This window comes from Cydia pomonella, chromosome 18 (assembly GCF_033807575.1).
Source record: "Cydia pomonella isolate Wapato2018A chromosome 18, ilCydPomo1, whole genome shotgun sequence".
In the NCBI taxonomy this organism is placed as follows: Eukaryota; Metazoa; Arthropoda; class Insecta; order Lepidoptera; family Tortricidae; genus Cydia; species Cydia pomonella.
Window position 1 is genome coordinate 10,834,262 of NC_084720.1, and position 15,266 is coordinate 10,849,527.

General features: G+C 41.0%; 1 protein-coding gene across 1 annotated transcript in view; it reads right to left on the reverse strand.

Annotated features, from left to right (window-relative positions):
- LOC133527412 (retinoblastoma-like protein 1) overlaps positions 1 to 15,167 on the reverse strand; it is a 38,710-nt gene extending 23,543 nt beyond the window's left edge. The window contains exons 1-9 of the mRNA XM_061864415.1: positions 14,858 to 15,167; positions 13,989 to 14,122; positions 13,509 to 13,712; positions 12,276 to 12,466; positions 11,575 to 11,735; positions 11,079 to 11,214; positions 10,449 to 10,531; positions 5,295 to 5,458; positions 3,644 to 3,854 (exon numbers count right to left, since the gene is read on the reverse strand). Coding sequence (XP_061720399.1) covers positions 3,644 to 3,854; positions 5,295 to 5,458; positions 10,449 to 10,531; positions 11,079 to 11,214; positions 11,575 to 11,735; positions 12,276 to 12,466; positions 13,509 to 13,712; positions 13,989 to 14,122; positions 14,858 to 14,995 — 1,422 coding nt within the window. The 5' untranslated portion in view covers positions 14,996 to 15,167. The remainder of the gene's footprint in view (positions 1 to 3,643; positions 3,855 to 5,294; positions 5,459 to 10,448; positions 10,532 to 11,078; positions 11,215 to 11,574; positions 11,736 to 12,275; positions 12,467 to 13,508; positions 13,713 to 13,988; positions 14,123 to 14,857) is intronic.
- Between the last annotated feature and the right edge of the window lie 99 nt (positions 15,168 to 15,266).

A 15,266-nucleotide genomic window follows, 5' to 3' on the forward strand; every position in this document is an offset into this window, starting at 1 on the left:
CGTAATTAGAGTGACAGAGAAAAATGCCCGCAATTGACGAATTTCGATTTTCCCGGTAGCCGCCCTGGTCGTTCCAAACATGGCGCGCTGTCACGTGTATGCGTATGCGGAGGGATGGGACATATTCATTACGGGAAGTGGTACTGTAACCAGTGATACCGTAATTTATCGTGTTAATATATTGTGGTAAAATTGTTATCAATAAAACTACAGAAAATTTACTAAAATTAAAACAATATAATGTTTAATTAAGTACTTTAACAACCCATTTCTCACAAACAATAAAGATTATGATTATGATTATGATTAAAAATGTATCAAAAATAATTACTTTGCATGTAAATGGGATAAGATTTTAAACATAAAATAATAAGGGTCCCAGAAAATATGTATGAAATTGAAATTTGTTATTGATAATATACTAGAAAAACTTCCATTTTCAAGCATTTACTGAACAAGCATTTCTAAATGCGCCAAAAAGAGGGTGATAATACAATTTTTTTAAATTTTAGTCATGAAATTATAATTTACAGATATAACTCGTTTATTTGCATTTCTCTCGCTAATAATTGCTGTTATAATGAAAATCGTGATCATACATACATTTTATTATAAAAAGATGTAAAACAATAAATCAGTTTTTTTTAACGTGAAATCAATATTCAAAACTATAATTTTCTCACAATATATACATATCACAAACCAACCCGAGACCTAACTGCTCACCAAGAGGATTCTAAAAAAGGCCACACAACACATGCCTATCACAAACCAACACCGAGTTCCTTCGCACTTCTTAGAAGTTCATCATTAGGTCGATCTCGTGACCCGAGAACTAACTGCTCACCAAGAGGATTCTAAAAAGGCCACATAACATATGCATATCACGAACCAATACCGAGTGCCCTCACACATATTCGAACATTGCCTATAAGATGTCGCAATGATACGATACAGATCTGTCAGTGTCAAACGTGATGTTTTTGGTTAACTAAATGTCACTTTTGATACTGACAGATCGGTATCGTATCGCTGTGACATATTATAATTATTATTAATATACGTCCGTAGGAGGTTCGCAATGCAAATTTTCTTGATTGATAAATGAATCATGTTATAGAATTTCAAAAATACACATATTTTTATACCTCGTCACTTTAGTGGCAATCGCAGCCTTTGGACGTTTGTAACTAGGAGTGTCACATGGGCGCTCCCGTCTCTGAAAGCCTGCTAAAATTTCGACAAAGATTCGTCTTAAAAAGGACAAATCGCCAAACGGGAACTATGCGTCGTTGAAGAGTTCCATTCTGATCATCATCAGCAGTTCCACTTCATCAAATGTCACTTTTTAAATGTAAATGCTTGACTTGTTGATGAAAATATAAAAATCACTAAGTATATGTATGCTCTTCTCATTTGAAGAGTTCCCTCGATTCCTCATGGATCCCATCATCAGAACTGAGTTTTGACAAAAACGGGACCAATCTGTATACATATATATAGATTCAATCAAAAAAATCATTTTTATTAAAAAAAAAATACCAACCAAATTGATAACCTCCTCTTTTTGAAATCTTGAAGTCGGTTAAAAAGGAGGAGGTTCTCAATTTAGTTGTATGTTTTTTTTTATTTGAATTGAATTGTAAGCTTTATTTCAGACACATTAGGTATCCATATCTTGGTTAGTAACAATGTAACAAAACAATAAATGAAATAAAAATAATGTTAGTATTAAAGCAAAAACTAAAAATAATTTTCAATCTTAAAATGCGCAGTCTATTTAGATTGCCCGCTGTCACCGGACATGTAATTTCATCCAGTGTTGCTGGAACGGACAATCTAGCCTGCTGGCCACCACGCGTAGGAGGCTGTTGGAGCTGGCGCACACGGGTCACATCAGGGATGCCGCACGTTTACGCATAATGGTGTGAAAGCCATCTGTCCTGGACTCCGTGAACATACCTGCAGCACTGCAGTAGCGCGGTAGCCCCATCAGCATCCTAAATGCGTTGTTGTATTGTACCCTTAGTGTATTAAGGGTGCTAATAGAATATCTCACCCACAGGCTGCACGTGTAGAAACTCTGACTACTGCCTTAAAAAGAGTGGCCTTAACCTGTTTCGAACATCGTGCAAACCTGCGGGCGAGCATAATACAGCGAACGGCCATGGATCTCCTCGCTCTCTCTATATCCACGCCGTCTGACAGGTCTTCAGTCACCCAGTGACCCAGGTATTTGAACTGCGAGGTTCGTTTAAGTTCCGTTCCGTACAGGTACACTGGTGGAACTGTACCCACGGGGGTACCCCTTTGGTTTAAATATTAGGAACTCGCTCTGTACATTATACCTGAGGCCATGGGCGACCGCATATCCTTCATAAATCCCGAGCAGCTTCCTAAGTGCACTAATATTTTATGTTTGTTACTTCATAACTCCGTCATTTCTGAACCGATTTTAAAAATATATTTTTTTGATTGAATTTATATACATACAGATTGGTCCCGTTTTTGTGAAAACTCAGTTCTGATGATCGGATTCATGAGGAATTGAGGGAACTCGTCAAATGTGAAAGGCATACATATAGTGTTTTTTGTTATTTTCATCAACAAGTCAAGCATTTACATTTTAAAAAGTGACAGTTGATGAAGTGGAACTGCTGATGCTGATCAGAATGGAACTCTTCAACGACGCATAGTTCCCGCTTGGCAATTTATCGTCTTCGTTATGTTTGTTAGGTAAATTAGGTTTTTTTTCAAAAGTTCAAAATAAATATCATTGTATGAAATCCAAAATCAACAGTAATCTTTCTTTCACCGGTCTCCTTCATTGAAGTCGGTTTTTTTTTCTTAAAAATTATTTTAATGGTCAAGTGAAATTTCTGAGAGGGACTGACATGATCTATGTAGTTGCTTCCGCAAAATTAGTGCCTATATTGGAGCATCGCATAATATTTAACGTAGGTAGTTAGCTCCTAGTTGAAGAACTGATAGCAGAAATAAATGAAAGGTAATTTTCACATCGACACACTGCAAATAGGTGCCTTAGTTAAATTGCGTACGGACAATAAACAAACATTTTTTTTAAAACTTTTTTTTGTTATTTAATCGTATATTATATCAAATGAAAGCTTATTTTATATATAATCTAACTGCAATATTAGCTTATCCGTATCAAAAAGTTGGTCCAGTCCATGGTGGCATAGATTTTAAAATTAAAAATCGGTTAATCTAGGATTGCAATGTGTCAATGTGAAGTAGTATGTATCATTTATTTATTATCGCAAACGAATAACAGATGAGATGTTTATATTTCTTTTAACGTATCTAAGGCCATTTGGTTTCTTGCTTAATCTGGTGGTTAACAGTTTTTCGAAATGTCTATTTTGGATTGTAAGATGCCATGTAGAAAGAATGAACAATAGCGAAATATGAGGTTTTTTCTTATGCTCTTCCCTGTTGATGTACTCGAAGACCTAGTAGTAGAGACACGTGACCATGTTGCAGCGGAACGTGATGGTCTCCGCGCTGCAGTTGGTCTCTCGGAGCGCGTCAGAGACCTCATCTAACGATTGCAGGTGTGAGTCGTTTTCAAGGCGTTTGGGGGTATTCCGAAAATCTTTGATGACTAATTAACTACACCCACCTGCAGCGAAATGTGTGGTTTCTTCCTATGCTCTTCCCGGATGATGTGCTCGAAGACTTTGTAGTAGAGACACGTGACCATGTTGCAGCGGAACGTGATGGTCTCCGCACTGCAATTGGTCTCTCGGAGCGCGTTGGAGAACTGCTCCATCCAGCGATTGCATGGCTGGATGATGCTTGTGTTTATCACCTCTTCGGATACACCACGTTCACTGAAGGATAGGATTATGTTAGAGGTTAATATTAAAACTAATGTTATTAATATGAAATCCGCATTCATCTTCTCATAAGAGTTTTGGTTTGAAAGTTTTAGTTTTTTTAAATCAAATTTTGAAATCTTAATCTGCCGCTGGACTCCCTGAATAACTAACACAATCATTTTGGGCCAAAAATGAAAAGCGTCGTCCGCCACCGGCGTCATCAGCGCCAGCCGGCCCAGTACTTGCGTCGGGTCCAGGAGTTACTTACGCCAACAGCCGGGTCATGTGGTGGGTCGGCGCCGGCTTGGTGTGGCGCAGGTAGTTGGCGAGGCGCGCGATGCTGTTGGTGGCCTCGGACACCGGCGTCAGCGGCGCCCGCCGGCCCACTGTCCGCGTCGGGTCCGGCAGTTACTCACGCAAACAGCCGGGTCATGTGGTGGCTCGGCGCCGGCTTGGTGTGGCGCAGGTAGTTGGCGAGGCGCGCGATGCTGTTGGTGGCCTCGGACACCGGCGTCAGCGGCGCCCGCCGGCCCACTGCCCGCGTCGGGTCCGGCAGTTACTCACGCAAACAGCCGGGTCATGTGGTGGCTCGGCGCCGGCTTGGTGTGGCGCAGGTAGTTGGCGAGGCGCGCGATGCTGTTGGTGGCCTCGGACACCGGCGTCAGCGGCGCCCGCCGGCCCACTGCCCGCGTCGGGTCCGGCAGTTACTCACGCAAACAGCCGGGTCATGTGGTGGCTCGGCGCCGGCTTGGTGTGGCGCAGGTAGTTGGCGAGGCGCGCGATGCTGTTGGTGGCCTCGGACACCGGCGTCAGCGGCGCCCGCCGGCCCACTGCCCGCGTCGGGTCCGGCAGTTACTCACGCAAACAGCCGGGTCATGTGGTGGCTCGGCGCCGGCTTGGTGTGGCGCAGGTAGTTGGCGAGGCGCGCGATGCTGTTGGTGGCCTCGGACACCGGCGTCAGCGGCGCCCGCCGGCCCACTGCCCGCGTCGGGTCCGGCAGTTACTCACGCAAACAGCCGGGTCATGTGGTGGCTCGGCGCCGGCTTGGTGTGGCGCAGGTAGTTGGCGAGGCGCGCGATGCTGTTGGTGGCCTCGGACACCGGCGTCAGCGGCGCCCGTCGGCCCACTGCCCGCGTCGGGTCCGGCAGTTACTCACGCAAACAGCCGGGTCATGTGGTGGCTCGGCGCCGGCTTGGTGTGGCGCAGGTAGTTGGCGAGGCGCGCGATGCTGTTGGTGGCCTCGGACACCGGCGTCAGCGGCGCCCGCCGGCCCACTGCCCGCGTCGGGTCCGGCAGTTACTCACGCGAACAGCCGGGTCATGTGGTGGCTCGGCGCCGGCTTGGTATGGCGCAGGTAGTTGGCGAGGCGCGCGATGCTGTTGGTGGCCTCGGACACCGGCGTCAGCGGCGCCCGCCGGCCCACTGCCCGCGTCGGGTCCGGCAGTTACTCACGCAAACAGCCGGGTCATGTGGTGGCTCGGCTCCGGCTTGGTGTGGCGCAGGTAGTTGGCGAGGCGCGCGATGCTGTTAGTGGCCTCGGACACCGGCGTCAACGGTGCCCGCCGGCCCAGGTACCCTCGCCCTGTTAACGGTGTGTCGGGACACGCCTTCCCGCTCTGCAATAGATAGTTATATTCATTTATTCTGATAATTTACACTTCTACTTAAATTTTATGACTTACATAAAATATCATCAAATATCGTCATGCCATGGACAATAAATATCAGGTCGATGCAGTGTATACAGATTTCGCAAAGGCGTGTGATAAAATTTCTTATAATACGCTCTTATTAAAACTATGGAACCTTGGTATGCATGGTGACCTTTTCCGGTGGGTTAAATCATACGTAGAGAACAAATCACAAGCGGTAGTATTGGGAGGTTTTTCATCTGTCTTCAAACAGACCACGTCAGGCGTCCCACAGGGATCACATTTGGGCCCGTTGTTATTCATCTTGTACATAAATGATATTACTGAGTGTTTGTCCAACTCGAGAGCCCTTCTTTATGCAGATGATACCAAAATTTACCGAGTTATTAAAACGCACACTGACTGTTCTGATTTGCAAGAAGATCTGAAGAATTTTGAGGATTACTGTGCTCAGAATAACCTCTTTTTAAATAATGACAAATGTTCCGTAATCACAATCACACGAAAAAAACAGCCCATATTATACAATTATACCCTATGTGGGGGTACTTTAACTCGGCGAGATAGTATACGCGATCTGGGAGTAATAATGGACACAAATTTAACCTTTAATTTTCATATCGATAATATGCTAAATAAAGCATATAAACAGTTAGACTTTATTCTTCGCGTTGCAAGACCCTTTCGAAGACTCCTGACGTATAAGTTACTTTATAATAGTTATGTCAGAAGTCGCTTAGAATTTGCTTCTGTAGTATGGAACCCCTGTCAATATGTACACAGTAACAGAATAGAAAGATTACAAAAAATATTCATAAAGGCTCTTGAATTTCGAACAGGTTGAAATTACGAAAGTTACACCTCCTCCTTAGCCAGATATAATCTTCAATCTATTTCCTTAAGACGCTCCTGTACTGATTTAATTTTCTTATAAAATTTTCAATAATTTAGTAGATGCCCCTGAACTTTTGCAAAATATAGATTTAAGCATGCCCCGTAGAACGGAACGTAGTTGTTGTAACAAAATGTTTTTTAGTATCAAAGGCAGCAGAACTAAACATGCGCAGCACTCATACATTAAACGCACATGTAGGTTGTACAATGGAAAGTGCCAAAACGTAGACATATTTAGCAGCTCATTAAGATTGTTTAAGAAATTAGTTTACTTTTCATTAAAATAAAAATATCTGAATAGCTAAATTAAGATCTCATTACATATTCGGTCACACATACATATGCATGTAATTTATACTTATAGTAATAAGTTTTTATTTACATATAGGAAACTATAGGTCTAACTAGAAAGATGTTACTTCATATACTTATCTGTAGTAGAACTATCCATTCCATGTAGTAGAACTAACTATTCTAAAAATATGTTTATTAAACGAGCATGTGCCCTCTATAATGATCATAACATTGTAAAAAATGTAGACATATTTAATTGTACCATAAGTTCATTGAAAACAGTATTCAAGACTAGTAGCATATAAATCTTAACGCGTATATAATAAGTATTATTATGTCATGTTTGTCGATACTTCATACTTATTCAAAAGTTGTTATAAACGTAGAACGTGTTTTACTTTGTGCTTTTCACTGAGTGTTTTGTAAATCTGATTTCTCAAATTCTGTGTAACCTCTTACTATTTAGCTGAACCTAAACGTAGATAGGTACTTTTCGTGCTTCTATATAAAGATATGTTTAACAAACATGGAAACTATAGGTCTAGATTAAGATAAGAAACTGTAATAATATTTTTTGTATGACCCTTTGTTTCATATTTAAATAAAATAAAATAAAATAAATCTGTTTTGTAAGACTGCTTATTTCTTAATAATAACCCCTATTCCAGAGGGTCCTTTTATTTGACCCTCGCCTCTGCGCTTGCCTTCACCGGCCGGCCAGAGTGGAGTCGCAAGAGCGGGACCTATGCTCCAGGTTGGAAGTGTAAAATGTCATAACGCCGGCGGCCTGCTGAACGGATTACCGGGATCTGACTGCCGCAGACTCACCTCTCGACAACCTCACAGCCGCTCCAAAGTGTTGCCCTATTGTCGCACTGTGCGTGCGGCCGTTGTGGGGCCCACTCAATGAGTTGGCGAGTCACCACCTGTCTTAAACAATTCCGAGACTGATTGTCACGGCAGGTGTCCGTTAGTCTCCTCCTATAGCCCATTATCCAGTCCATCCAACTTTCAAATCAATAGCCTTATGACCTTAGATCCCATCGCAGCACAAAAGTGCTGCACTGCAATAGTCTTTGCACCTGGCGGGGACCATCTCCGGATGTATCATGTTGTGCGCTCGGGGATGGTATCCGCCACGTGTATCCCTTGCTTTTAGATTAATTTGTCTTAAAGGGCCTCTGCGCTGTTGGCTTCGGCTCCACGCATGCCTCCCAAAGGTCCGGGACCCCATGGTCCCGAGATATGGTAAGACAGACAAATAATAATACTATGCACCGTATGCTACACCCACGCTCGTCTGTTATGAGATTGTACATCCCACGGAAGTGTGGAGGTCGAGGCTTCCTAAACGCCAAAGATCTCCACAACCGCGAGGTGTGCAATCTCAGGAATTATTTCCTTAACAACGAGTGTGGGATGCATCGTGACGTGGTGGCAGTAGACAGGAACCTCACGCCGCTCTCCTTGGCAAACGAGAACTGGCGCAAACCTGTGGTACTAAGTACTGCGGATCGCAAAGCGGCATGGGAGAGTAAGGTGCTACACGGGCGGTTCTACAAGGCCCTCACGGGACCTGACGTGGACCTGCTCGCGTCGGTGAACTGGTTACGATTCGGGGACCTCTTCGGAGAAACCGAGGGTTTTGCCTGTGCAATTGCGGACGAAGTTATGATGACGAACAACTATCGGAAATATATCCTGAAGGACGGTACGGTCGACATTTGTCGGGCATGCCGCCGTCCCGGAGAGTCACTCAGGCATATCATTTCCGGTTGTTCTCATCTTGCTAACGGCGAGTACTTGCACAGACATAATCTCGTAGCCAGAATTATTCACCAGCAACTTGCTCTTCTATACCGCCTTGTGGACCGCGAAGTACCGTACTACAAGTACTCACCTGCGCCAGTTCTCGAAAATGGTCGTGCCACGCTCTATTGGGATCGATCTATTATCACTGACAGGACTATTGTAGCCAATAAGCCTGATATCGTGATAATAGATCGATCGCAACGCCGGGCCGTGCTCGTCGATATCACCATCCCCCATGATGAGAATCTTGTGAAAGCCGAGAAGGACAAGTCCAGCAAGTACCTAGACTTGGCTCACGAGATAACCGCCATGTGGGATGTTGATTCGACGATCATTGTCCCAATAGTCGTTTCAGCGAACGGTCTCATAGCGAAGAGTCTCGACCAACACCTTGAGGACTCTCGCTAGGTGGTTGGATCAAGGGTCAGATACAGAAGGCGGTGATCTTGGCCACGGCGCGGATAGTCCGGCGGTTCCTCTCTCTGCAGCCTTGACCACCGGCAGCTTGGGCCCTGCCCCGCTGCTGGCGGCACACTAGGTTAAGTTTTTTACAATGTGTTTATATGTGTTTTGTATAGTATTTTTTAATGTATTTTTATATTTTACTTTTATATCCATATTGTAAAAAACATAACCCTAAGAACAAAGAGAAATAAAGGAATAATAATAATAAATATATCATAAAAGTAATCACCAGATCAGCATTTAAAAGACAAGAATGGCCCAAAAAACAAAGGACCATGCTAGGGTTAGTTTGTAAGAAAATTGAGTGTCTAGTAGTCTGCTAAACGAACGTGTCAAATAAATTAGTAGTCCGCTAAACGCCAAATTCCACACTATATTTCATTTGTTTACAATTACAGAAGAGTGTCTTTTAACAGAGCCTAGATAGGTGCGACGACGAGCGAAGCGAGGAGGAGTGTGTTCGGTGAACTGTGACCAAAACAGTAACCGACATATCTTATTGTAAGATATTGATTTACATTACATCACAAATTAAGCGAATGGTTAGAAAACCTATGTAACTAATGATCTTCTTCGCGTTGTACCGGTTTTTTTTTGCCACGGCTCAGGGAGCCTGGGGTCCGCTTAGGAACTAATCCCTAGAATTAGCGTAGGCACTAGTTTTCACGAAAGCGACTGCCATCTGACCTTCCAACCCAGAGGGTAAACTAGTCCTTATTGCCGCCTTGCAACCAGGCTTGCTTTTTCGTCCCACTCAAGCCTAGAAACCTAAGTGGGAAACTTGTGAAAGTTGCTACATTAAGTACATTAACAAAGGATGAAATCGTTCCTTGTGACGGCATGAGATGTGTTCACGTATTACTCAACGAAGGCAAGGTAAAACTGTTAAACATTGACTATTGTCCATTTACCACACGACTAGCAACTATTTTATTCGTCCGTTTACCAGACGACTAGCAACAGACATAAGTAAAATATAAAGCTACATCAATGTCATCCTATATAAACCACTGCAAGGTAAAAAAATATAAAGCTACATCAATGTCATCCTATAGAGACCGTGCGCGTTGGAGGGTCTGCCATCTTGTGGCCTGAATCGGAACCATAAACATGCACATTTACACGCCACGTGTTTTCTTGTGCATAGTAGGTTCTGCCATCTTGTGGGCTACATCGGAACAATAAACATCACATTTACGCCTCGCGCTAAAAATCTGACAGCTCCTGTGCTGCCTCCAACAGTCCATGCACGCTCCCTATATGAACCACTGCAAGGTACGGTCACGTCTGAAAATATCTATACGGACAAAGTGCTCAAAATATGTACACACTACCCTAATATATGGTCCATAAGGTCGTGTATACATATTTTTGGCACTTCGATCGTGTCGATGTTTTCAGACGTGACTGTACAAGCATCCATATATAAAAACGAGTGAACAAGCTAAATTGAATTCTAAACCATATGTAGCAAGACAAAAAATCTTACCGGTCCAAATGTAGCAATAACTTCAGATATCTCATCACCGGATACTTTATTTTTCGTACCAATTTGTTCATTGGCGTGTTCTCCTGTAATGATGTAAGTTGGATTAAAAAATGTATACCTACAACTAACTAATAATTTACCAGTTTTGTTTATATAATTTTACCATCATTGTATTCCGTTAAACAAGCCAAAATTGAATTAAAATATTCAGACATGTTGAGATGAAAGCACAAACCAAACTGACATTTATATTGGCATAACAATAACAGTTTTAGGTATATTTTTTAAATTAATACATAAAGGTTACAACAATGAGGATATACTGAAACACACTCAACTTGTCAGAAGAAAAAGGCGCGACATTCAAATTTTCGCCTTTTTCTACTGCCAAGATCCCTGTGCCAGAGTTTAATTTTACAAACTTTTATATCTAGCTAGCTATTCAGACGGAATTCTTTCCAATAGGCGGGTCCACACAGAACGAGCATACGCGCGAGGCAATTTCCTCACGCACAAACCGGCCAGTGTAGACGTGCCTCGGCCGAGGCGGTGCGCGCATTTTCCTCGGCTGGGCGAGTGTGGACCCGCCTAATCAGTAACGTAAATAATGTTAAACAAATTATTTCTTACCTAAAAATATTCTTTCGTCAAATTCACCTACGCTGAGAACGTAATGTTCGTAATTATTATTTAATGATTTCAAATTGATGTCAAATAGTCCTATATCCAATATACCAGTCAACTGACCACCATCACCCTGCAAAATCTGCAAATAAAACAAAATACATTTGTTTCCCTTTTATTACTTATTAACTAGATTGTAATGCCATAGCCAGCCAACTTTGTAGTTAACTGAGAAAGAGGCCAGTCCTGGACCTCTCATGCTTTATAGATCTAGTGTATATCAGTTACCATTTTTCAGCAACTATAGATGAGGAAATATTATTAATAATAATGAAAGACAATTTTATTCCTAAAGAACATATGAAAAACGTCAGTATACGTTATACAGTGATGAAAAGAGGTTGGACAGGGTGAGCTCCTTATAATTTGACATGCCTTACGTCATATTATAAGCTCACCCTACCCGAGCTTTGGTGATTATGATTAAAAAAAATATTCTTACCCCCTTCTCAAAAAAAGTTTTGATGACAGGCCTCCAACTGTACTCTTTCATGGTGGCAGCCTCTACTGCTAATCCCTCCTTTATTTCACACAATGTTGATATGATGCATGGTGCCTTTTTGGGCAATTCAAAATCGTCTTTCAGCCAATCATTTGGTAAACCTAAAAAATCAACATCATTTTTAGTGCAACTCTAAAAAATAATATTTGCAATGTAACTCACCATTAAAGTGAACATCCCAATGTTTGACACCCTCTGGCCTATAGGGTCTATTGCTATGAATAAAGATTTCTAGTTACTAATTGATAGGGTCATGTGAAACACTGAAATTAATAAAACTTCTTAACAAAAAATAAAACCGACTTATATTTTTTAAATAATAGAATTGCCGATTTCGTTGAAAACAAAATTGACAAAAATCTGACGTCTCACCAGGAGGGGGTTTGCGAAGTGTGACTAAGTGTGACAAGGAGAGGGGGAGGGGTCAAAAAACCTAGAAATTCGTGTGACGTAATTAATGGAATGGATGTTCTGCAGTAAAACAAGATTTGAGGAGAATAATGCGGGAACGCCAGGCCAATAACCTGCGGCTCTAACTTCGCTGGGATTGGGCTGAATTAACGCAACAAGCACCCCTGCGATACATTTATACTCATTGTATATACAGGAAAAAGTTCTCAATTTTAGATCAAACAAATTACCTTTAAATCCCGGATTGATCAAGTCAATCCTTCTGCTCATAAAGGCATTGGCGAATACAAAGTCCAGACACGACAGCAATATGTGATACATGTCTACCAGATCATCCGCAGAGGTGTGGAACTCTCCTTTAACACAGATGTACAGGCACCATGTGAACTCGAACAGGGCATTTGTGGTGCAGGGCTGTAGCCTAAAATATTATAGTAATATTAATATTACAGTGACATTATAGAATTGATTAATTAAAAAAAAAACTAGAATCCGTCTAACTTTGCACTGACTTCTGTAGCCAGCTAACTAGAGTGGTAAAAGTACACTCGACTTTACTAGAACCAATTTAGAGTGTGTCATTATAAAAGTCATGTTTTCATATAAATTTGATATGAATGATGACATTGACACATTTTGTCATCGCAAATGAAGACATTTGCAGTGACATGCAGAATTAGCTTTGTCAGACTCTATTCATGAGTATTCATCCATGGGTTTTTTCAATTGCTTCCTATAGTTGCCCCAGAGTAAGGGCCAGTTGCCCCAACGCAGGCGCGGATACAAGGGGGGGGCCATAGGGGCAGTGGCCCCCCCCTAAAACCCTGGCTCTCACATTACTAAATTGAGTAAATTTTATTTTTTCTGTGCAAAAATATATGATTTTCTCAAAATGGCCCCCCCCTAAGCCAAATCTTGTATCCGCGCCTGCCCCAACCTCAGTTGACTGGACTGGCCAATGTCACTCAGCAGTGAACTATGAAACTAATCTACCCATACAATAAAATAAAGGAAGCCTTTTAATGGTGACAGATGGTGTGGTGCAATGGATGGTGGGGGATCCCTAACTTAATAAATATTTCATACTCTTCCTTACTCACATCTGTTTCTGGATTGAAATCATTATTGCTAACTAGGCTTTGTGCATATCAAATAGTGATGTATTGAGAACTACATGGTAATGTACAGTCAGATGCAGAGAGTGGTGACCCCCCCTGCATACAATCAGTCTACGCAGGGGGGGTCACCTCTCTCTGCATCTGACTGTACATATAGTGTTTTTATAAATGGATTTATAATTTATTATTTGTTAGAAATTTATCTAGCACAAATTCTTCAAGATGGTACCTTTTTTAAGTAAAATTTTTAGATTTTACTCTAAAGCCCTGGCTAGACTAGGGACAATAAATTGTTCCATGGCTTTAAGCTAAGAACAGTTACGAAATCAATAAAATGTGTCTTACTTTGGCTTCTTGCTTTTAGTGCTGCTTTTCATAGGTTCATTTGTTAATCCTGAAAAGATCTCCTGGAATATTGGTTGAAACTTTCTGAACAGCACTGTAGATACAGCAAATTTGTGCTCCAGGTGGGATATCCTGTCTTTGAAGTCTGTGGACATGGCTGCCATTTCCATCCATTTCTTTATTTTGTTAAAAAACTGTATAAGGCTGTAGACAACAGATATGTTTATTACTTGAATGAATTTATATAATGATTAATGATGTCAGTTATCTTAAAATCACAATACACTGAAAATCCTTAGCATCCAAAAAATCTATGCCATCACATACTTACATAATAAAAAACACTAATAATATAGTTGTCCCAAAAATGTAATAAATAGTTTGAATGAGTTCACATTCTACTATAAAAAGATAATAAAATAAATCACAGGATGTTGGTAGGTTACCTAACATAACAAAGTTATAAAAAATGTAACAAACCTTATGTTGCAAATCCGTAAAAGTCTGGTCAATGACACACAGTTCCCTTCCACAGCCTTTCCTGATAGTGTTGGGGTGATGGTGGTGCGGCACGCCACATACATTGCACATGCCATCCAGTGTAGTGCTTCTCCCTATAATAATCATACCTTTGTTGTACATCCATTATCAAAAATGCATACCCACTTCTTATGCCTACAATGGAAATCTAACACCCTAGGATATATACTTTATTTCAGACAATGAGTTTCATAGGACTACTAGGAAATGCTCAAGAATGTTAATTTTATATCTTTCTAATATTATTTAGATTTTTCTTCCTCTTACAAACCTCTTAAACTGAGTTAGAATTACTTATGTAGTTAGACTATTCAGAGAGGTATTGAATTGAATAGTTCTGTATTAGTGAATTGAGTAGTGCTATACTATTTTTGGATAGTTTTTTTACTATTATAGACATTTATTTATAGGTTGTGTTTGGAACATCAACATTAAGAAGTTTCAAATAGAGATTATTGAATCCGTAACCATTTCATCAAGATTGTGAATGAGCTGAATTCTAAATATATTGTCCTGAAATTATTATTACATACATAAACCTGAATAATGCAAGGGACCCAACCTACAAATTGAATTCAACCAGTATGCTTTATGTGTTTCATGTACTTTAAGGGGCTCTATCAATCAAAGTCAGACATACATACGTAAAATGGATCGATGTTGTTTAAATACAAAGAGAATAGCAAGTGTTGACGTAATAAAGAGGGACACCTCAATTGTATGCATTTAAGTATAATGCATCATCAAAACTATCCTTCTTATATCAAAAATTGCGATTCCCATTAATATTTATCTATTAAAATACTCACATCTAGAGTGTAGTTACGTTTTATTTCCAAAAATGAATCCTTGGCTTTTTTTGCAGCAACTGAATCTACGTTTAACTTAGAGCACAGATTATCCATAGTCGATATCCAATTTTCCTCATTGTCTTCTGATTTAGACATGTTTACTGAGTACTTTTAATTGATAAATTTGTATAACAATGATTGATTTAATAAAAATAAACAACAGTGGATCGGGCCTCCAAAGTTATCCCGATTTTGACAATTTTGACAGCTTCTTGGCGGGAAGATATGCACCTCCACCCACACACCCGCGCCTTTTTTCGATGTAGGTGGTTGTCTATGAGTTGTCATTGTTTTTGGTCATATGTTTAAGCTTGCACATAGCGCATACAACATGAGTCAGATCAAGATAAGTTAGTGGAAGTGTTAA